Source organism: Sinocyclocheilus rhinocerous, unplaced genomic scaffold (assembly GCF_001515625.1).
Source record: "Sinocyclocheilus rhinocerous isolate Xijiao unplaced genomic scaffold, SAMN03320098_v1.1 scaffold1163, whole genome shotgun sequence".
NCBI classification, from domain to species: domain Eukaryota; kingdom Metazoa; phylum Chordata; class Actinopteri; order Cypriniformes; family Cyprinidae; genus Sinocyclocheilus; species Sinocyclocheilus rhinocerous.
The window spans coordinates 562,310-587,033 of NW_015642328.1; the positions used below are offsets into that span (position 1 = coordinate 562,310).

General features: G+C 37.4%; 2 protein-coding genes across 2 annotated transcripts; one reads left to right on the plus strand and one right to left on the minus strand.

Moving 5' to 3' along the window:
• The first annotated feature begins 594 nt into the window (after window positions 1-594).
• Window positions 595-15,602, plus strand: LOC107755771 (prepronociceptin-like). Its single transcript, XM_016572666.1, has 3 exons — window positions 595-681; window positions 11,333-11,485; window positions 13,635-15,602. The coding sequence occupies exons 2-3, from the start codon at window positions 11,363-11,365 to the stop codon at window positions 14,223-14,225; spliced, it is 714 nt and encodes a 237-aa protein (XP_016428152.1). The 5' UTR covers window positions 595-681; window positions 11,333-11,362; the 3' UTR covers window positions 14,226-15,602.
• A 348-nt stretch (window positions 15,603-15,950) lies between these two features.
• Window positions 15,951-24,027, minus strand: LOC107755763 (zinc finger protein 395-like). Its single transcript, XM_016572656.1, has 8 exons — window positions 23,394-24,027; window positions 20,663-20,896; window positions 20,362-20,549; window positions 20,169-20,275; window positions 19,097-19,290; window positions 18,855-18,935; window positions 18,169-18,287; window positions 15,951-17,378 (listed from the first exon to the last, which is right to left on the minus strand). Exons 2-8 carry the CDS (start codon window positions 20,804-20,806, stop codon window positions 17,267-17,269), a joined length of 945 nt encoding a protein of 314 aa, XP_016428142.1. The 5' UTR covers window positions 20,807-20,896; window positions 23,394-24,027; the 3' UTR covers window positions 15,951-17,266.
• Between the last annotated feature and the right edge of the window lie 697 nt (window positions 24,028-24,724).

A 24,724-nucleotide genomic window follows, 5' to 3' on the forward strand; every position in this document is an offset into this window, starting at 1 on the left:
CAATTTTTACAGTATATAAAAGACCAACCTATGAGCAATAAAATATTTTCTTTTCTTTGGCTCTGTCTCTCAAGATGTTTGGTTTAACGTTCCTAATTCCCATTGTTTGCCCTTAAATTCATAATTTAAAGTGTTTATTGCTTGATCGATATTCATTTCAACTTTCAGACTGCAAACGAGATATTGAAAACAGCACAGATTGAAGTTTAATCCATTGCAATGCCAATGGTCACGCTTTTTGCGCACAGCTCTCAAAGCATCATTATTGTCTTGGAGCATCACTTCATCAGAGGATGAATGGACAGAGGACACACTGGAAATAGTGTATGGTTATTCTGGGAAAATGTGTGCTTGTATTTTTAGTTTTCTAGTTTCTTCTTTGTGACTGCAATCCTTGACGTAGAAGATAAGTCTTGACGTCCACCCATCCCAATACGTAAGACAGTCTTCTCCTGTGTCCTCTCTCTCTCTCTCTCATCCCACTCTCGCGCACACACACACACACACACTTGTAAAACAGGGGGTTAGGGGTTGGACCACAGGGAGGGGTGTGTCTCTATAAGACGACCGAGCAACAGCATCCTCTTAGGAAACAAACAGAAGCAGGCGATAGGAGAATATAGCCGCCTTCAGTTTCAGCAGATCTGCTCAGGACAGGTGCCTGAACCGCACACAACTCAGGTAGGCTGACTGAAGGAAGAAACACTTTAAATTCACATCAATTTACTCAGGTCACTTTGCACGAATCTGTTAGCTGATTATTAGTAATTTAGCATTAAACGGATAGTTTACTCATTTACTCATCCTCATGTCCTTCCAAACCTGTAATTAAAATACTTCTGTGTTATATCTTCATTTAAAAGAAATTCATTCAAGTTTTGAACGACATGAGGGTGTAACTGAGAATATTTTCATTTTCAAGGTGAACTTTCTTATTAGCTCAGGAGTTTAATTTATCAGTAACTATTTTGTCCACTTTTATCAGCAATTATTAGTTGACCACATGCAAGAAGTTTTACATTTTTTCCACATAATTAACTGACAAAGCATCAAATTATGTATAAAAATGATGGTTTATGGCTGTTATACATCTTCTGAAACCTATTTATGTGAATGACAGGGACATATTTTTCACTTTGCTCTCATAATTGTGTCATCGATTGATACATAGTGAAATCAATGCATTTCTGTACAGGGCATAATCCAGGCTACTATAGACCCAATTTAATTTTAGGGAGAAATTTACTGTACTCTGGGGTGTTTAATTCAGCTGAGAGGAGTATTGGCAGTATTGTGAAATATTTTTGAAAAGGAGCTGACTTTTGGTGCACAAAATGCCTGGCACCTGCTCCATTGATGGACCATTACCATGCAATTTTCTACTCTTTGGCCAGTGCCTATAAATGTCTTATTTGCTAGAGTTAGTTTGGATTTAGTGCTCAGGTTTCAAAATTAAAGAGAGACACATAATTGTTCGTGGATTTCACATGAGGTCATAATGAATTAGCTTATAAATATCATGGAGCAATTCTGCCTTGGGTAATTCGGAATGTAACTTTCTGATGTTGCACTTTGCTAGATAATTTTATACTTGTTCTATATCACAGAGTGTCACTAAAAGCTTGGTTGGAGCTGAGATTGCAAGAATTGTGGCTATGATCATAAATAAAAAATTGGTAATACTATTTTTTAAAAGAAAGAAAGAAAGAAACACTGGCTGACTTTTAAAAAAAAGTGTTTTAAAAATGTGATTCCTTCTATGCAAATTTCTATTGATTCCTTCTATGCAAATTCTTAATTTTGTATGTTATATAAGAATATTACATTTAGGTGATTATGTAATAATGATGGCAAAAAAAACTTTTGTAAAGACAAATCCACATGATGATTAATAGAAAATTTTCACAAGTACGATACAAAAACATTAAGGAGAGGTACAGCTAGGATTTTTGAATCTAAGAATAGTCAGATTATTCCTTGAAAGGCCCTGAGGTAAATGTATCGGCTCATCCAAAACTCGTGGCACAATTTTAGCCACTGTGAAATTGACTCGATTAGATGTCCTTGCGGTGCTTTAAAATATCCTGATGCACAAAAGCATAATCATAAGCATAAAAGCAAAACATATCAGCATAATCACAATTAATGACTGGAAATATTTTTAAAAAATAATTATAATCCAGCCTTTAATAAAAGATTAAGTGATCTAATACATACCGAGGCACATACTATGAAGTATTTTAAAATAGCATAAATTACCAAAATTCCACATATAAATAAAAATAAAAAATCTTTTGTTTTTGGCTTTTTTGTTATATATAGATATGAAAAGTACAGTATATATGAAGGACATAGGCACTGAATCCTGAAAAAGCCTTGTTTGGAGACGGATGTGCAGTGCAGTGCAGCAGTGTGATGTGACTCAGATTTATGCTTTCTTTCATAAAAACAGGTGTTCTAAGTAGTTTATCTACCATCTTCCATATTTTTTCTCAGCTATTTCAATGTATCAGACTAACATGACTGTTTGATACTGGACTACGAAAAGCAATGTTAAACTGCATTGGTGTGAAGGACTGCACTGCAGGAGGAGTTAAGTCCTTAATGATATTTCATCAAGGAGTTTCTCTGCCCTTAAAGTCAGTTTAACAACTGCATTCAATACGGCAGATGAAACAATTACTTTCACATCACAAGCATGAAAACAACCATTTTGATTAGATAATCTATCCCTATGTCATGTACGTCAATGCAAAGCCCGCCCCGATGGCTGTGTTTAAGTGTGGTGAATCCATCCTTCCCAGCTATTGATTATTTAGCATCAAAGAAACAGTTGTGGTCATTGGCCAATTTTGCATTCAATTTGTGGATGCATTTATCTACTATTGAGTTTGCAGGTGTATGTGCCCAAAATTTGTCTTTGACCTTCATGGGCTGCAGCGGCCCTACTGAGACATACAGGTGAAGCTGTCAATCTGTGTGTTTGCCACTGATGTGAGGTTTTAATTGTTTCAGGAGAGATCTCAACAACATTGCTCATATTGGCCAGGAAACCAAATGGATCAAACATTAGAGATCACAATATAAACTTAAACATTTCTCATCAGATTCTTCTAAAGCCAAATTATATCTGCACAGTTATCCACCTTCATTTTGAAGCTCTAGACTCTCACTGTACACCAACAATTGTTTCATTTTTATTTCTCCTAAGGAATTTAAAGAGAAACATAAATTATCCTTAAGTGAAGCCTAACTGAGACTCACCAATGCTATGTAAGAGCAACATATGAGCAATAAAATGTTCCTCACTGGTCGTTTCATTGACATGTTTATAGCCAATAATAATGACACTTTTACACATCAACTATTGGATACTAAAGGCTCTTAGGGTTAATAGTGTATTAGTAATAATGGTCATTGATTTCTTCTTTTCAAACTTATCTAATGTGTCATGCTTGAAGGACATTGACATCATTAATCCAAACCAGGTACAGCAGTTAGCGTCATATAGTCTCCACCCTAACGGCCAGCTCATTATGATCATATTCCACTATTTCTTTAGTTTATGGTGGTAGTGTCATATTCCTCTATATGTCATCGGAATTACGTATTTACAGCAGTTTCTCAAAGCTTTCCATCTGCAGTTGCACAATTCTGGTCTAATTAAATACAGCAGTGGATTGCCCGTCTCCGCCACTGAGAACCCCTCTGGTATTTAACTTTGATTATGACGTGTTTGATTGAGAAATAAGCTGTGCAAATCAGCCCCATTTACCTCTGGAGTTTAATTGAGCCATTGAGTGTTTTTAGCCAACCGTATTTGGCATACACTGAATATCTCAGGAGACAACACATCTGAAATGATGGACAATATCTCAACAGGAGCAACTGGTGATGGAGACGGGAAATGAAGCAGAACATGGAATTCTTTCCACTTGCTATGTTTACTGGACAATGTCTGTCATTTCTCATCATGATATTTATGAGCAATGACAGAAATGCTTCATTGTACACATTAGAAGACGGTTCACAGGGTCTTATCTCCTTTTATCTAACTGGAATATGGAACAGAAGCTGACAATGGAAGGTGGATTAAAATATGAAATGTATGGGTGAAATTAACACTTAAATTGTGCTTACACAGCTGAGTTTAAACTGCTCAGAGGAGACTGTGTGTCTGTGTCAGATTCTGCATAAAAGCCATACTAAAATATGCTGCTCTGATCCACCTAGTCCCTAGTGTCTGATGCTGCTTTTCAACTGTAAATGTAGATAAAATGCAGCTGAGTATATATTTAATTTATAGTTACATACTTTTAAGCATTTTAATTTTTATTTATCATTTCATCCATCATTTCATGTTTTGTTTTTTTGGAAACCCACTTCAGAACAAAACACAACAGATTATTGTGAGACAAAATTTAAAATAAGGAATAAATCAACATTGTGAGAGATGGTCATATTGCAAGATATAGTTTTAATTATGAATTCGACAGTGAGCTATAGAGTCACACTTTGCGTGTAACAAAGGGAGTCGTGATGACGAACTGGGAATGCAATTGCAGGCTTTATTAAAAGAGCGTAGTCAGGACAGGCAGGTTAAGACACCAGCAAACAATCACATCCAAGGCACAGGCAAAAGAGTAATCCAACAAGACAGGCAATGGTCAGGGCAGGCAGCAGTCAATCAAAAACAAGGTATCAGTCCAAGGATCAAAACACGAGAAAGGCTAAACTAGGAACATGGAAACTAGGAAACACGGAAGGGCTAAACATTCAATCACCAGCAAAGAGAGGCTGCGTTCCACTCCACTTTTAGACACGCACTGGCAAACTTCCCTAAGCACTTCCCCTCTGGGGAATCCCCGCTGCCATTTTGAAGTGCGTTCCACTTTGTGAAGTGAACGAGGAAAGTTTATATGGACAGACCCTTGACCCCTCGATTTTGACTGAGGGAGCGAGTCTGCTTCATAAGCACACTTCAGGCCGCTCCATAGACAACAATGCACCACGATTGTGACATCATCGCAGATCGCGTTTAATTTATCCCCACCCCAAACAACTCTTTAATATCTACATTTTTTTTTTTTACATTTATAAAAGCCCAAGCATACCTATATACATATAGAATGCTGCACCAAACAAATTCGTAAGGGGAAAAATGTAAACAATAAACCAACTCTATAGCAGATTCTAAGTAGTCAAGGGCTTAGGACGTTCCAGTTCAGCCCATTCCAAGGGTTCTGTCAGTAGTGGGCACTAGTGATGTTCGGTTCTTGAACGAATCGGTCTTTTGAGCCGGTTCTCACTGGTTCTCAGGAAGTAACTGGTCGAGCCGGTTCACATATCGAACTGAATCGAACTTTAGTTCCGGGTTGATGACGCAGGACGCATAGCCGAAGTAGCACGTCCAGCTCAAAAAGAACCGATTGAGCCGGTTCAACCAACTGTCGAAGTTTGCCGAGGATTACCGAGGACTCAACAAGAACCGAATGAGCCGTGGCGAAGTTTGCCGAGGATTACCGAAGATTCTGATGAGTGAGTTGATGATACTGTGCAAGCCTGAGGCGCGTACTGGAAATATGCTTATTATGACTGTTATTATTTACATTTTATTAAAACCTGCAAAATCCTTTGATGTAAATAAATTTTACAATAGTTTATTGTGCATGCATATTATATTTAAAGTTGCTTAAGTTGCTTAAAGGAGTTTATAAGACTGGTTTATTCATTCTTTATACTGTAGACATGTAGAACATATCCGTGTTTGTGCATCAATGGCGAAGTTTGCCGAGGATTACCGAGGACTCAACAAGAACCGAATGAGCCGTGGCGAAGTTTGCCGAGGATTACCGAATATTCTGATTGAGTTGACGATACTGTGCAAGCCTGAGTGAGGCGCGTACTGGAAATATGCTTATTATGACTGTTATTAATTTTCATTTTATTAAAACCTTTCTGTCGAGTGATGCAAATAAATTTTACTGTAGTTTATTGTGCATGCATATTATATTTAAAGTTGCTTAAGCGAAATCAAGGAGTTTATAAGACTGGTTTATTCATTCTTTATACTGTAGACATGTAGAACATATCCGCGTTTGTGCATCAATGTCTGTAATGTGTGCTGTAGGTGTGAAACTTTTAGGAATCTTATCCAAGTTGTAGGCTAGTCAATATTGGTCAGTCAGTCGTATCTGACATAAAGGATCCGCCATTGAAACGGTGACCACAAACACCATTAACTTGACTTATATGGCAATAATCAGCAATATGCTTTCACACAAATAGCTTTATTTTTTGAATGTTTCAATATGTGTTGACACAAATGACTTATTTGAATTTTTCATTGATACAACATGGCACTGAGTTGTTAGAAAAGAAATGTGTAGAGACGTTATTGCTTGATGACGTCAGGAACCGATTAATCGACTTTTTGAACCGGTTCAATGAGCCGATCTGTCCGAAAAGAACCGGTTCGCAGAAATGAATCGGACTTCGCATCACTAGTGGGCACTCATGCAATGTAATCAATGACGTACATCCGAGTAAATGAGACGAAGGGCAGTTTACGAGTGAAGGGCATAAAAAAATGAACTGGAACGCAGCCAGAGAGTGTGTGGGCTATTCTTATAGTCCTACTAATGTGAGACAGCTGTGAACTGATGATGAAATCTGATGAGAGACAGGTGATGCACTTGATAAGTCCGGGCAAAGGACTATGGGAAATGGAATCCTGAGTGAATGGCAAGGTACAGAATGGAGTGCCCTCTAGAGGAGCTCATGGGCACTCCAGCTGGAGATCGTGACAGTGCGATATAAAGTCGCAAACACACAAAAAAAATTCGCAGTTACAAGAAATAGAGTTGCAATTGTAAGATATAAAAATATCACTGGGAGAGTAATAAATATTTAAAAAATAAAGTTGCAATGGAACATGAATTCACAATTAAGAGAAATATTTGCAATTGTGAAAAAACACATTGTGCAATATATTGTAATGTAAAATGATATTGTGAGATATAAAGTCTGGACTGTGAAATAAATCACGATTATGAAAAATTAAGTCACTATTAAAAGAGAGTTGCAACTGTCAGATATAGTTGCATTTGTCAGATATAAAGTCACCTTTCTATTTATTTTTTTACACTGAGACAGAAACAGTCTTCCATGTTTCAATAATTTCATATTTAAAATATTAATTTTATTTATACAATTGTAATTTCTGAGTAAATGCATTTATGCCACCTCTGTGCATCATTAAACAGTTTGTGTAAATAAATCTTAAACTATGTCACAAATCACTAAACGCACTGCTACTGTAGGAAAGATATGAAGCAATGATATTCTGTAAATAGAGCACTTAGTCTTTCATTTTCAAAACAGAAAAGCTTTCTTATGATATAAAATGCACAGTTTCTCAAAGTGCACCAATTTCCTCCTACTTAGTCAATGAGAGATTGTTCTTTCCTTTGAGTATATGAGATAATTCCAAAGGTCACAAGTTAAATCACTATGTCTATCTTGGTTAAGTCTTTTTTATTACATAATTGAGTTAGTTAATTAAATCTTGAAGGCCTGTCAAGCTCTGCATCCCACATGTATGTATGGTTCTGTACAAACCACAGTGAGATTAAGAACTTCTGGGGCACCTGAGGTGCACTGAAAACGTGTACTGTAATCTAAATTTAAATGAGAAACTTCAACCAGAAAAATAGCTGCTGATAAGGAAAAACTATAGTTGTAACAAACAATCCCCACTTGAAATATCACCTGTAAAAATGCACCCTGGCCTGAATCCATTTAGGTTCGACATCTTGTAGTTCCTGAGAAAAAATAGATAAATAAATAAATTAACTAAAGGGAGTGACAAAAATCAATATCCAGTTCTTTCCCCCCTGCATAAAGTTGTAAGTAATTCACTCACACACTTATAATTATGTGTCTTTCCTTGTCTGTTACTCGTACAGTGACTGAATTCAATAAAACTCACTTGAGGGGTGCCTATCGATTCTCTGTGACTTACACCTTTGCTTTTGTTCCTGGTGACACCTTCAGTACAAGTGTAATGCAGGTGAAATTGATTTATCTTGAAGTTGCCTTTGAAGCAACTAAACAACCGATGGTTTGGTGGGCAGCATGTTAAATAATGAATTGAGTTGAAACTCTGTTATTAAATGAATTTATCTTAGATTAGCTTAAAGCTTCTGCAAAGAAAAACAGCCCATTACATAATAGAAAACAAGTCACCCAGCAACCACCCCAACACTGAAAATAAAACATTTATTTATAGTAAATTATAATTAATCTGCGATCATTCTTTTTCTAGGTATAACATATTTTGCTCTATTTTAAGTTCTCTCTATCCGTGAGTCTCTTTCTGGTTCTTAGTTTCATTTTTTAGTGACGGGTGGGTCAGTCCTTTAATCCATTTATTTATTTAGCAAGAATCCATTAAATTGATTAAATGACAGTAAACACTTTTTCATAGTTTCCATACAAATTTTAGACAGCGCAACTGTTTTCAACATTGATAATAATAAGAAATGCACCAAATCAACATATTAGACCATAGCCGTGGGAACATATTTTATCTGGGGGGTGCTGGGGGCGGGGCTTGATGTTGCAGGGCGGGGCCATGGTGTTTTTTTTTTGACAAATAAGTCATGCAGGTTCGACGTGAGGATGAATAACTACAGTACAGATGAACATTTTCGCTAAAATGTGATGCAGGATTCAAAACCAACCACAAGATGGCAGTGGATGAACACTCAATCACTTCTGTTCATAAAGCAACAAACATATTAGTAGCCGTGGGAACATATTTTATCTGGGGGGTGCTAGGGGCGGGGCTTGATGTTGCAGGGCGGGGCCATGGTGTTTTTTTTTTGACAAAATCCTAATATTAAACAGCCCAAACTCAAAACTAAAATTTACATCCAAATGAAGACAGAGTTATATGCGAACCAATATATATTTGTGCTTTTGTGATTTTAGTTCAAAAAATTTTTCTTTAATATTTCTATTATTTAAGGGGATTTTACTAAATATTATCAACGCTGATGAGCAAAAGTTTTGGTCAGTGCACTTTGGCGAATTCTCTCAGAAACAATTGTGCAGATGTACATGCGATGTAAATAAGAGACTCATCATACACTGCAGACAACATCACTGATTATAACTTATAGCTTTTTTAGAGTGCTTAAGTTACACTCATGCTAGATTGAATTCAGTGATATTCTTTGATAATGTAAATGTTCTTTGCTCGCTGTATAATTTGTTCGTTGTTTGAATAATCGAGGATCATGCGGCGTTATAAATGTCTTTTTATTAAACGTGATCAGGTTAAATAAAAATTCAGTCTTATTGAAATATTATTGTCATTATATGGTAGCCTACTTGCCTAAAATGTTATGATGTGCGTAGTTAATAGATTACAGTAGCGCGTTTGACCAGAGACTAGAGCGCAATTAAAGAGCTGTGCTTATGTGACTGCCGGGGGCCGTCTTGAGAAGCGAGAAAATGGCTCATAAAAAGGACGAGGACTTGAATGGTTTTTACAAGTCGGAATGTAAATTACGGTAATATCGCGTGAACATTTCACATGAAATTCTGTCTGTGTGAGGGGGAGATGTAGGGACGCCCAAGAAAATTACAACCGGTGTAGGCTATATATTTCTGGTCAGTTTAATAAATAATTAATCACAAAACTATCACAAAAATTACGTATCTTGGGGATGATCAAGGGGCACAAGAGAAAATGTCAGAACCGGCCCTGCGGCAGGGGGTGCTGCACCCCTAGTTCCCACGGCCATGTATTAGACCGATTTCTGTAGGATAATGTGACTCTGAAGACTGGAGTAATGAGGCTGAAAATTCAGCTTTGCCATCACAGGAATAAATTGCATTCTGAAATACATTCAAATAAAAAAAAAGTTATTTTTATATATATTTTTAAATTGCAATAACATTTCACGATATTACTGCTTTGCTTTTACTTGAATTTTGATCAAATAAATTAAGCCTTGGTGAGTATAAGCAACCCGATCTCACGACAATTCGTACATATTTTACGAAGTGGCGAATTTGTACGAGCAAGATTGTACGAATTCGTACGTTTTGTGAAAAATCGTATGTATTTTACAAGGTGGCAAATTCGTCAAGTAGATATAACTGCAGACCGGAGATCTCCAAAATGGGGCGTGAACTCCAAAAGTGGGCAGAACCTCCAAAATGGGGCGGGGTCTCCTCGCGCAAAGACTTTCACCATTGGCTCTGGCTCCAGCCATTTGATATTGACTTACATTTAAAAATAAAACTTTATAAATTAAACATTGTTTCTAGTTCATCTAAAATAAAATATGCTATATAAGTAAATGTGAGAGCAGAGCCCAAAGCTCGTAGCCAGTGGTGTTCGGACTGGAGTTTGAGCCTCTGCTTAATGATATAAACAGGAATCACCCACGAGCTCTCCCGCGAGCCGTCCCAGCGCAGGGGAAAGATTTTACTCTATCGCTTTGTTCTAAGCAACGGGGGCGTCTCGGGGCACGAAATTTGCAGGGTAGGAGGGGGTAGCGACGCTGGGTGTAACTAAAAAGGTGCCATTGTCTGGTGAGGTCCGGTTGGGGAGTTACGGAACGATCTCATATCGCATAATCAGGTGTGGGGTAGGTTTAGGGGTTAGCATTTTTGTAGCATATTTCACTGGTTAAGGTTAGGGTCAGGTGTGGGGTAGGTTTAGGGGTTAGCATTTTTTGTAGCATAATGTAGGAAATCAACACTTTAATTGACACAACCAATAAAATCTTTAGAATCAGCTGTGGGGTGGAGTTTGCACTGAAGTGGATTGGGGGAAAAAGTGCGCATGCGTGTCATGTGCCTGTCTGTCAATGGGAGGAAGCCACGCCCTATTTTGGAGCTCCCACCCCGTTTTGGAGTTCCCCCTTCTCAAATTCGTAGGAATTCGTATGAATGACCACCCCTAACCCCGCCCCTAAACCTACCCCTCACAGAAAACGTACGAATTCGTATGACCTTACTCATACGATTTTTTGAATTAGCCACCTCTTAAAAATTTTTAATCATAGTGTATACACAACATTGAAGTAATCAAGGTCATTTACAGTTGGTTATTTTTAAAAGTATTAGATTTGAGTCACAAAGACGGCTACTGATGTTGCAATTGATTAATCAGAAGAATGCCAGAAATACTTTGTTATTATTAATATGTTGAACTAACATATACACATACTGTTGTGGTAAGATTTACCACATCCAGGAATTGTAACCTATTTTCTCTCTCACACCATCATCTCTGTCTCTACCCTCTCTACAGACTGCACTTCAGCCGTTAACACACTGCGTGATGAAGACTCCACTGTGGACACTACTGTTGCTTGGACTGTGTAACCCAGCATGGTGTGACTGCCAGAAGGATTGCCTCTTCTGCAGCCAAAAACTGCCTAATGAATATGCCTTCAACAACTTGGTAATTCCCTACAGTGTCAATCACTTCACGTAGGAAAGAATATCACAAATGAGATCTCTTACTATCTCTTCTATACAGCAGTGAGTTTAAATGGAGTGCAACTGGAAACTTTTGCGTAGCCTCTCAAATTTTTTTCCCCTGAAAAAAATACCCCAATAATCTCTCACATCTTGTCTAGAGTTTCTGAAGAGATCCCAACAACATCACAGATTGTGCTCAGATTGTGCCAACGATCAGAGATTTAACATGAGCTCAAATATTTTTATTAAATTCTCAAACAGAATATACTGGTTATGCCCACCAATATTAATTTTATAGCTTTATGTTCTGATATACATCAATAACTATATAATTTCAGTTTTTTCTTTCAAAGGAGAAACGTACAAAGTTGATAAAGTCACAGGCAAGCAGCACTTTCATTTTCCTCAGAAAATGTACAAGTCTAGTTTTATATGTTACTCTGCACAGATCTTCTACAGCTTCCTGAATTTTATTTCATTTTCTGTACTGCCCAAGACCTATGGCCTCAATTGTATCGAATTTCCCTGAGACACGCCATTAGTTGACATAATTATAATGATCATAACAGTGGAATGTGGTTGTGCTCTGCGGCTGATTATAGCTCCGAGGAGGAGGACATACTCTCTGATTCATGTCAATAACACGCATTTGAGGGGGAAGAAGTGCTAATTTGGTTAAAGATGGCCTTTTGACTCAAAACAGCTGGGGTGATTCAGTTATCTTGTTGTGTAATTAAGTAGAAACACAATAACAACATTCGGCAAGGCTGCTTACGGAAACTGATGGGCCTGAGTAGCCCTCCATAGCGCAGACTCTCCCTGAGGTGTTCTTATCATTTTTCAGCATGAATGAACAGATATATCCTCTTCTGATAACTAACCAACTCCCTCGAAACTAAACTTTTAATTTAAAAGGGTTAATTTATTCCACCGGATAACAACTCGCGCTCCTTCCATTTTAACGCGCGATGGTCATGAAGTTCACGGAAGTAAGCCTATGGGCAAAACTTCCGGTTGATTAGTTGATTGTTGTTCCAAACAGCGATTAAAAGTGTGACATTGCTTTCATACAGTGTGGTGAAATGTGAACAGTTTATTGTGATAGGCTGTTCGGTGTCGGGGTCCAGGGTTGCTAGGCAACGGAGGCGGGGCCAGTGTGTGCAGCCTGCCGATGAAGACCGAGCTAGAATGTTCTATGAGCGTGCATGTTAATAAAGTTAAGACTGATTTCACCGAGTGGTATCATGACATACAGTTAAATAAACCGTTAAAAATAATGTAATATTGGGTAACTTACATTTTACATACATTATTTCCAGTTACAGTTGTCTAGTTTTCTTCCTCCAAAGAAAATAATTCCACAGAACACGAAGCCAAACAAGATCGACCGTTGCCATTACCTGTGCTTCCTTATTGGTCGAATCAGTGTTATGAACGAATCGAGTCGATGATTCAACGATTCACTTGTAACGTGCAAAACGAGTCCTTCAAAAAGTCTGGCAATACGCTTGGCCAATTAAAGTAACAAAACTGCCGTATTATTACAATTAATGTTACTGCTGTATAATTACTTACTAAATCAATTTTACCTCAGTAATGTACTATATTTCTTATTGAGACAAAAAGGGGTGACTTAATTTAATCAATCAGTAGGCCTAGCCTGTAATGTCATTCAAACTTGTTTTAAAAAACAAAAGTGGTTGTAGGGAGATGTTGAAAATTATTTTATGGACAAAAAAAATTGTGAATAATATTTTTAAAGAGATTTGTAGACAAAAATTTGTAGTAAGAAAATAAATAGGGACAATTCTGATGTCATAAAGCTTACTTTGCTATACACTGCTAAAACCAGCCTAAGCTGGTCTGTTGACTGGTTTTACAAGGGTTTGGGGAACTTTTCAACAAGTTAGACTGGGAAAACAGCTGCCTGACCAGCTAAACCTATCTGAACACCCGTTTGTCTTAGCAGAGAAACCAGCTTAAAGCAGCTATGGCCAGATGAGTTATAAATGATTGTTGAAAATAAAGTTGCCTACCAGACAGGTGCACCTTTATGTTTCTATAAGTGTGGCTGTATTAAAGCATAATGATGTTGACAGTGTAATGTGTTTGTGTGTGTCTTTGTTCAGGTGTGTCTGGTGGAGTGTCATGGTAAACTTTCTCCAGGCTACACCTGGGAGATGTGTCTCAGGACCATTGGGGAGCAAAACCCAAAAGCCTTGCTATCGGTTGGCAATGGCATGCTGACAAGAGCAGAAGAGGAAGCGGACACCTCTCTGCCTGTGGACCAGGATGATGGCCAGTATTCTGAAACCCTCCAGAGGTTCGACCATATAACACGAGCCTTGGGAACGGATGATCAGGACCAAGATATGCAGCTCAGTAAAAAATACAAGTTCCTGCAAGTACAGTCAGCACAAGAATCTGAGGAAGAGCGAGATGGAGATAACGAGATAGAAGGCGATGAGGAAGAGGCTGCCGTCCACCTAATCAAACGCTTTGGAGGCTTCCTCAAAAACAAGTATGGCTACAGGAAGTTCATAGATCCTGGAAGGTCTTTGCAAAAGAGATATGGGGGTTTCATAGGCGTCCGCAAATCTGCCCGTAAGTGGAACAACCAGAAGCGTTTTAGTGAGTTCCTCAAGCAGTATTTGGGCATGAGTACTCGAGCTAGCGAGTTTAATAGTATGTCTGCTGATGTCACCCAACAGAATGAGTAAGCTTTGTCCTTTGAAGCGAATACTTACCCAGCAAACCATTCGTTAAGCTCATTCGAAAGATATCATGCACCGTTCTCCTCAAACACAAAAAGCTCTCATAGTGCCACAGGGTTAGATGTGGATTTACTCACTGACTGAAGCATCTAATCTGTGTCAAAGAAAGTTTACATATATTGGCTTGAAGTTTGAAGAAAACTCTTCAGATTCAATTTGAGACATCTATAGATCGCATTATTGTATATTATGGCCCCTCTAGTTTAGTTCATTATGCAAAGACCATTTTGAAAACGTTACCGGTTCCAAATTCATCTCCTTTTCGACACTGCCACCTATTGGCCAATGAGAGTTCCCATAATGAAATCTCCATGAAAATGCTTGAAATTGAGGTGAAATATCATATAGAGAGGTAATTACTTGGCAAAATAGAATTATTAAAGTAATAGTTCACCAAAAATGAAACATTTGTCATAACTCACGCACATTTTCAGCTCCAAATGGAACATAAATAAGCATTACAGTCTAATGAAAGCATGAGAAACAGACTAAAATTTAGGTTTTTAATTTAAATCTTAACCTGTGCCATCGAACCTAATTTTTGCTTCCAAATCTCGTATGCATGCATTAAAACCTGCTACACTGCAATTCTGTCATGTGTCATGCGCTAATCAATTATGTTTTGGAAGCAGTAACAATCTCAAATCTATTATATGGCTTTAGAAGACTTGGAATATAGTGCGCAAGTCATATGGACTATTCTTTATGCCACTTTTTGGAGCATAATGGGCCATAATTCCCAATCTTCTAACGGTGAATGGAAAATACAACCCAATCTCACAGGAAAACATAATTTTATCAAGTGGCAATTTTGTACACAGTAAATGTAAATTTCTTAAGAAAAAATAAGCATAAAGATCCACCCCTAAACATAACCATCACTGGAGCATAAGCAGATTGTACAAAAACGTGTGAATGAGATTGTACAAATTCATACAAATTAGCCACCAATTCACCAACACCTATTTATTGTCATGAGATTATGTTGGGAAAAGGTTAGCTTTAACAATCTGCTTAATATCTCCTTTTGTTTTAAGGATGAAATTAAAAACAAATGGGGTCAGAATGATATGGGCAGGAGTAATTGATAGAATTTGCATTTTTGGGTGAACTGTTCCTTTAAGGGGATTAAGGAAAGCTAATCTGTTTATGGTCTCTCCCAAAAAATAAATAAAGCCAGATTTTGCATAAACCATTCCAGCAAAGACTCATCACTGTAATATTCCTATACAAAAATAACAAATTCTGTCACGCACATGCACACAGAGTTTGCATCCTCATCTAACAGTGGGAAACCAAAAGCTTTAATTTTATTTTTTTGAAACTGACAAAGTTGACTTGTATTTGTGCAGATGAAATTATGTATTTATGCAAACATTGCTGAGTCATGCTTTTCCCTTTATTCTAATGATAAAAATCATGATGTTGACTAAATAAACTGTACATAGTAACTGAACTATGTCAATAAAATAGTTTACTATTTTCTGTGGCTTGTCATGCAGCAAATGATTGTGTGTCCTGAAGTATTTTGTTCGTCATTTGTTCATTTGGATTTCAAACTTGTAATATTTCCCACCAGTTCCTCTTACTGCATACTGAAAGCACTCCACCGTGTCATCCTCAAAAGGACAAATATTAAAAACACTTTACGGTCGTACTTGTTTGCACAAAAGTTTATTTAAAAAAAAAAAAGGCCTGAAGCAACATAAGATTCATGAAAAGAAATTATAGTTTTATCTTGAACAGATCTCAGACAGCTCTTGACTTTTCATAAAAGAAAATACTTTGGAAGTACTTTACAAAAATGTACAAAAAGATTGTTTTCCATGAGGCTCATCGAGTGTCTCTCAGACTAGGATGTCCTTAAACAGCTATGACCATGACTGTCGGAAATGCGTAAAGACTTACAGAGATCTTCAGGGTAAGGTACATTCAGATTTATGTTGTCAAAGCATCAAGCTTTACAAAAGATGTTGAGCTACACATAAAAAATGTGAAGAAATAGAAGTGTTCTACAAAGAAAATATTTGGACCCAGTATTAAAAGAATGAACCAATCAAACAGTTGGTTACAAGTTTCTCATAAATGGTCAACAGATTCATTTCACATTATTTTGCAGAGATGTACATGATGTATTATCTTGCGGAGATACTCTTTGGCAAGAACACAATCCAAACAGATGGACAGCCAGTGAGCAGACTGGGGCAAAAGCGCAAAAGTAAACGAATAACAGTATCAGATCATGCATGTTTACACAGATAATTCCTTAATATTGATGTGACAGAAAAGTGAATCATCTCATTCCACAGAAGTATAACGTGTGACACAGAAATACACTGATAATGACATGACATAAGATTGAACACATCGCAGATATCAAAATCGTAATACAAAATCTTTTTCTTCCTTTTTCCTTTTCAAAAGTTTGTTTTACAAAATTTCGCACTGGAAATCGAAGAAAAAAAACTGCTTCTCAGCAGGTAAACATGGCATACATGAACATAAACGTTATAATGTTATTAAAACATTTATTCCGCTTTCTTGTTTATCTACAATTAACCATAAGCTGCCAATTATGCCCCTGAAAGCAATGGACCACGGTAAAGACCTCCTGTCTCATATTAGCAATTAAGTTGGAATAAGTAAACTTTCCATCCATGTCTGATGACGACAATGTTTACACCACATTAAACAAAAAGTATATGGCTGCTTGCTGCTTGTAAAAGAACGTCAGACTTCATCAGTTCTTGATTTAAGATGCGGAAAGACTGCAGGAGTTTGTGGGGCAGAGGCTGTCCTTTTTGCTTTATCATTCTTCCAGCACAAACATGGTTCCTTAGCACATTTTAAAAAACACGTAATCGCGATAAAAAGTAGAAAAAGTCATAAAGGTGCTCTTTTGGTTTCTTCCAACCATAGTTCCAGGTAAGACCTCTTGCGGGTCTCTGTAAGGTTAGTGTTCTATTTCCAGCAATCTAAAGGAGGATTCAGTCAAGGAATCTCTGACAGGCCTTTTTCCAGCGGCAGGCAGTGCACCACTGGTCTCGGTGTTCAATGCCGTATACCTTTCGGCATTTCTTGGCTTCGCCCCGAATCCTCCTATTAATATGATAGAAATTCAGAGTTAAATTTGACATCTAATTTCAATACAAAATAGCAACTGACAACATTTTAAAGGTGGACTATGTATTTCACACTACTGTTCATAAGTTTGGCGCCAGTATGATTTTTAAAAAGAAATTATTACTTTTATTCAGCAAGGATGCATTATATTTAATCAAAATTGTCAGTGAAGACTTAAGATTGTTGTTCTTTTGAACTTTCTATTCCTGAAAACAAAAGTATCACAGTTTCCACAGAAATATTAACCAGCACAACTGTTTTCAACATTAGCCCCATTCGGACAGTAATTGTTTCTCATGGGGACGTAAGGTATTTTCAACATTTTTAGGGGCCAGTCGGTGGTTTTATTGCCATCCGAATCCAGAAAGTCTGTGTTTTTCCTCCTACCACCCGTGTAAAAAACTTCCTGCCTAAACTGGACTAGAATGAATCCATCAGAATTTAAATGTACTGTGTACAAGTTTTGTATTTTGTAGTTTTATATTTATTACTATGTTATTACTCTTTTTTTTTCCTGCCCACCCAATCTTGGTTACGTCAACAAAAAAGTCATTACAGATGGAGAAATGTACTACGTTTTGATGGAAAAATTATGAAAACTAATTTTTTTCTTTAGAATATTTAGTAGTCATCAGTTGTGCATAATAATGCCAATCATTTTCTGATTTCAAGCTCAAGTTTTTTTTTTATCCAACCTAAAGTTCATAAATGATTGATATCAACAGTAAGAGATTGAATAATTACTAAAAACACAAACAAATCCCACCTTGAAGTGCAATGGTTTCTTGGAGGTGAAACACTGGCAGGATGTGGCCTGAAGGTGGCATTGTTATTTTGGAGCCACTGTTCACCAACACTAACTGAACGAAGGCGGAATGGTGAGCCCTGGGGAGCAGAGAGAGAGAGAGACCACCATTAGTCACAGAATGACGCACTGCAGGTTATATTACAGCTGCGAACACTACAGTACAAACAATGCATCAGTGCAGCAAACCTGTGAACTGTTATATGCATTAAGGCTAATACATGACACAATACATCAACAAGCAAGATGTTTAAAACTATGCAAGCAATCTCAAAATATGCAGATCACAATATTTTTTGCATGATTTTTCATCCTAGTGCCAAGCATGTGTTCAGACAAAGAGAACACAGTGTCCTCAACTCCACTAGATGGCACTGCAATACCATCCACATTTCTTGTGTGCGGAACAAAGCCCACAAAAACAACATGTGCATGTCACTCCCATTTCCAGTGCGAAAACACAGAACGCCTTTGGGACCATGTGGTGCTTTGTATGTCCTGAAAGCCTCAGAGAAAACGTTGCATAACCAATCCATTACCTATAAATACTGCCAGCAAAAAGCCCTCTTTTAAGACATCTGTGCTGAGATTTCTCCAGCCTTGTAGATGATAACGGAAACAGTTAATCAAAAAAAAAAAAAACACACCTGTTTGCTCTGGTGAACTGTGAGAGATGGAGTCCAATGACAGGACACAGGAACAGACACTGGTTTGCTCTGAGTCACAACCTGAACGGGTGGAGGAGCCAGAGGAATGGACATCAACATATTAAACAATCATCCACGTTTGTTAATTTATGGAAACAACGTAAAAAAAAAAAAAAAAAGATAAGCTACATTCTCCGTAAACCAAACCCTAATACATTATTTTATTAGGTTTTACAATGTACCTTGCGTTTCCTTGCCGTTGGCTTGTTGAACAACATTTGGTCTAGTTCCATGTCCAGGCCTTCATCGACGAGAAGGGCGCTCTTGTCCATCTCTGCGATGGGTGGGGATGGGGCGGGGCTTCCGTTTCCATGGTCGCAGCTCCAATATCCACCATCAGACAGTTCGCCACCACCATTTTCCATTCCACACAATGCTAATACAAACAAAAATAACAGAGGTAAATCAAAACGTAAATGTCCTTTAAACCAGTGGACAAGTGTCCAACATGTTAATTATGAAAAAAAAAAAAATCTTAATTATATAAATATAATATATTTAAGTATGGTATAATACAAATTAATTAAATAATTTATACTACATAAATGCAATGCACAATAAATTATAACGTATAAATACACTACTGTTTGGGGATCAAAGATTTTTTTTAGAGAAATGAATGCATTTATTGAGCACAAATGCCTTAAGTTGATCAAAAGAGACAGTAAAGACATTTATAATGTTATAAAACATTTCTGTTTCAATTAAATGCTGTTCTTTTGAATTTTCTTTTCATTTAGATTCTTGAAAAAAAAACAGCACAACCATTTTCAACAATGTTTTTTGATTTCTGAAGGAAATGTGACACTGAAGACTGGAGTAAAGGCTGCTGAAAATTCAGCTTTGCCATCAGAGGAATACATTCAATTTGAAAATATATTAAAACAGAAAACATTTTTCAAATTGTTACAATATTTCACAAAGTTACAGTTTTTACTGTATTTTTGATCAGTATTGATCAACATTTTATTCAGAAGTTTCAAAATTTCAGTTAAGTCTGGTTTATTCTGGTTAGAATCTTTCAGGAGTGATTAAAAATTATGATAAGCAATCCTGTACTAGCTCCTTCGTTTAGACTCCGTTTTACTAATGAAAACAGTTTGTGCAGTTGTTAGAGATTTCTTCTTGGTGACTAACACCTATCTTAGCGAGTGCTGAGTAATCTCAGCTAGTTTATGCCGGATTTGTGCATTGCATTGCTGCTTGCAACTTTTCGAAAAATAAACATTAATGTAATGTTCTAGTTCTACTAACCTTGAGTTGCGCTCCCTGGAGCCGAGTGTTGGATGACTGGACTGCACGACAGACTTGTAAGCACCATTGCAGCCATAATCTCATCCATGTCCACTGTCTCTGGACTCCTGCAGTGTCGAAGTAGAGTTATAAAGGAGTGTTTTTGATTCAAAAGGTCAGCATTCGTCATTCAGACAACTATAACAAGACGTACCTTCTTGGCACATCAATGGACGAGGAGACTGAGGAGGTAAAACTGGACGTGGGTCTCGTCCACACATCTTCCAGCTTGCGATGAACATGCTGGTTGAGCTGTGGCAGGAAGATCGACACTTCATTGTCCACGTGGTTATGCTGTTCGACCACACCTCCACATTCTTGGCCGCCGCAGTGCACATACACCTGAAACATATCAGGTAAAACACCATGAAGAGGCTGAGCACACCATTGTTGACATTGTGTACCACACCTAAATGAGAATACCATTCATATAAATAAATATAGATAAAACCTACCTTCTGTCCCGGGTAAAGCTTGCTTCTGTGAAGCCCACTGTCCGGGCATCCATGGGGTCCCGTTTCTGTCAGGCCCTCCGCTGAGGAACCACACACCAGGGTGCCCAGTGGGGACCGTTTCCCAAGTCTGGTCTTCGGTACCATTTTCTGTTCCTAGCACCTTGTATCTTCTCGACTGCTTTGAAGAACTCCTGATGGAGATTCAGCAGCGCTATTCAAACGACGAACAGCAAGCTGATAAGAGGAAACCAAAAAAAAAAAAAAAAAACATTACTTTTTGGGCCACTCAGCACATTTTATTGGCAGAAAGAGAGCCCGATGTTCTGTAGATAGCAATTTTGTGTACGTCTCATTTGGTGGTTTTATTATGCCCAAAAAAATTATCTCTATTTGGACACCCTGCTCTCTAGATATCAGTATCAGCACTAGAAATTGACAAACCAAATGGTCGACCAAAAGTTCTAACCAAACAAAAAAAGTATTTATGACATAAAATCATATTTAATACATATATAGTCTATGATTTAATTATATATCTAAACGTGCACCATTACAAATGTATTACATTTTCATTTACAAATTCGGGAAAAAATGAAAGACAGGACACTGGTGTATGCATGTACAAAATATTAGTATTAGTCGCAACATTGTTGTCACCTGTTCAATCTGATCAGTGAAATCACCAACCATCCTTACGTGAAACATCCGGCAACTAAGTGTCAAATGGTTAAGACATCACAGGACGAATGATGCAAAATTTGAAGTTTACACGCAACTGTGCACAATGACTATGAGTCATTGTCAGCACAGAGCGAACCAGGCAAAAACTACTTTAAACTGACGCAAGTCATAAAACTGCTATGGTCATGCTAGGCCCTCTAACCTCAGTATGTTCACCCAAGAGTTTAGCAGAGAAATTGAGCATTATTACCAGCTGCTGTCAAGTATTAAGTTTCCTCTGTTCCAGTAAAGGATGATTCAGAGTAATTGTAACTGATTGAAGTGAAACATTTCCTTGGTTGCCAAATACTACACATTTGACAGCATGAAAGAGAGAATACTTCTTGCATTTTTTTATTTGTATTATGTATAAAGTCGTAATAATAAAGGTGAATGTGCTTCATCCAAAATGTTAATATCCTGTAAACCAGTGGATAAGAGCTAGAGGTTAAAAAGTAAAGACATAATTGGCACTAAAGATTTCTTAAAGAATAACTTTCATTCAAACATCAAAGAATCCTGAAAAATTTCCACAGTTTCTGTGTTTTCAACTCTTGGTATTAAAATAGCTGTAGAACTGGTAGGCTATTAGACAAATGAATAACAACCGAGCAGAAAAATACTGTGCAACCCATTAAAATTACTTGATATTATGTTATATGATTTACTTTATATTGTGTTTTGACCTCTTGTTGACATGTCAATGTTGCACAATATGCAGTAGTTAGAATGTACAGTATCCAAAGCAGATGTGAACGATTCAAATTTTACTGCTAGTTTTTTGAGTAATAAGAACTAACTTATTTTTTCTCGATTGTGAATTTATTTTTTCATCCATCCTGCATCAAAATCCGTTTTCCTTTCGTAAAACTGTTAAAAATCGCAGTCTAATTACATATGAGTGATTATAAAAGTTGAAGAAAATAAAATGTGTCTGACTTAATGGTTTTGGTACACGAATGCACATTCAGAACTAGCGATAGAACGTTCCATTTATTTCCGCTAATAGGCTCTTTGCAAAGAACCGGTTCAAAAAACGATTCGGCAATTACGTCATAGCGTAATACGTCATAGCGTGTTCCCTAAAACACCGGCGTGGCATATTACATGTTTCTAAAACATTCCCAAGACGCCATGCAGGCACGTAGCGCTATTTATTTTAATGAAGGTGATTACTGTGATTTAATCTATCCCATTCGTTCTGTTAGAGTCATGTTCAAGAACAAAGTCAGTAAGAACTTATAACTTAAGTTTGCATTGAACAATCTCAGGGTTGATACGTTTTTGCACGTTTTATTTAATAAACAAACTCTGCCTTGTATAAACTTACATACAATCATAAACGTTTTATTTGTAACATTTCCGCTGTTTGGCTATTAAAACAACTCGTGTCGGACATGTTCGAAAGACAGCCAGTCCGATTCATTCACGTTCAGACCGGTTTTGTGAACCGGCTCAATCAATTCATTGAAGATACATCGAACTCAAAAGAACCGTTCGTTCAGGATTCGCTTGTTCAGAGCATTAATAGCAGCGTTTGAGTTGCTCCCCACATGGCGACGCGACTAGAACGCACAGCAGATTATCCATCTAGTATTAATTCAAAACGTTAAATGCTGTCTTTGCAAAACTGACCAGCATGTAGCAGCTGGACAGTTAATCTCTCCCAATGCGAAAAAGTTCGTTTTTGCAGATTTTAAGGACGAACTTTTTCCCAGTTATTCTCGGAAACTGTTTTTTATAACATATGCAAAAGTTCAGTTGTGTTGATATTGAATCAGTACAGAACAACTAACACAATCTTTCTCCTAAAAGGTTTTAAATCGAAGCACAGCATCGCATAAACAAGTATCAAACAACCAAAAGCCTTTTCATATTAATTCACTATAATAATGCACTAACCTCAATGGCACCAAACAATGCAGTCTTGATTGAGAAGCATACAGAGCAACGATAAGACACGAATGCATTTAAACAGAGGGAAAACTTTCAATGAACGCTGCGCACGTACCTTTGCCAAATTTCTACACACCCCCTTTCCACAAGGCTCGCTCTGACCGGCTGTAACTTGAAAATGTCCTTTTTCAGAGCCCAGATCGGCTTGCGTTTAGGTATTCAAAATCCCGGCCTGGATTTTTACGGTTACACGTAACTGTACATGTTTGATGAAGCACCAAGACCGTAAGAACACCACTATTAAAGCGGTCTACTCTAATCTACAGTGTTCACTTTACATGCCATAGATGAGGCGAGCTTCTGTTTGATTTAGTTTGAATCCACATTGCTTCCGTCTTCACAGAGATGAGCCGTTCCAGCATAATCCGGTGCCGGGTTTTCCACTCAGCGCCTTCTAGCGGGCTTCTGCTCTTGTAGTAAACAACCTGACCATGTGGTAGAGATGTCGACGCTCATTGGCTAAACACCGCTTTCCAAGACACACGCCCTACAATTCCAACTTGTTTACGCAGAAGTTGAGGAAAGGTCAAGAAACACAATGGACACACATAGCGCACTGTATTTCATGTACTCCCACACCACTTTTATTTAAACTCTGCGGCTTTGCATTGCTCCTGTAAAATGCATTTAAACAGGAATGCAGAGAAACAACGTGCAAATGGCTACATACTGTGCAAATAATGATTTAAAACGCGATCTCCTGCATATTTGTTATATTTCTATGCTTTTTATTTCATGGCATGAAGTGTGCATTAAAACTGCAATAATTTAACAATCATATGTGTGCAAAGTGCAGGATTTGTTTCTGTGCATATGTGTACATCGTGTTCCTTGTAACTCGTGGCTGGTTGATGTTGCACTGTATGCATTTCCTTATAGGATTAACCTTGGGGTCATGTTTGACTTGTTTTCAGTAAAGAATATGCTATAAATATATGCTGTTATAAAATATACAACATGAAGTGATTCAAATGCAAAGATTTGGCCAGAGTTGTCTTCACGTTTTTGAATAACTCAAATTGTTTTGTTTAAAAAATATTAATTTCTGTTTCTATCATAATGTGCTTTGGAATCAGAAAATACACAATTTTCAAAGGGGGGGGGGTCTAATAACAAACGAGAGTCAATGGTTTGCTATGAGAGGGTTAATCTATATGTTTACCTAACAGCAAGTATGTTGTCTTTAAATGTACAACAGAAAGCATCTTAAGTTCTTAAAGGGGGGGGGTACAATGCTGTTTCATGCATTCAGAGTTGTTTACACCAGTGTTTCTCAACCAGAGGTCCGTGGACTCCTAGTGGTCCTTGACGTAAGGCCAGGGGGTCCGTATAAAGTATGAATTTTTGTATAAATTTTGTATATTTTGACATGACATGTTCCCATGA

Coding starts and splice junctions, on each gene's coding strand:
- LOC107755771 (XM_016572666.1), top strand. CDS start 11,363: ATGAAGACTCCACTGTGGACACTACTGTTGCTTGGACTGTGTAACCCA. Junction 11,486..13,634: donor AATATGCCTTCAACAACTTG/GTAATTCCCTAC, acceptor GTCTTTGTTCAG/GTGTGTCTGGTGGAGTGTCA.
- LOC107755763 (XM_016572656.1), bottom strand. CDS start 20,806: ATGGTACCGAAGACCAGACTTGGGAAACGGTCCCCACTGGGCACCCTG. Junction 20,276..20,361: donor TCCATTGATGTGCCAAGAAG/GTACGTCTTGTT, acceptor TCGACACTGCAG/GAGTCCAGAGACAGTGGACA. Junction 18,936..19,096: donor CAACGGCAAGGAAACGCAAG/GTACATTGTAAA, acceptor CCACCCGTTCAG/GTTGTGACTCAGAGCAAACC.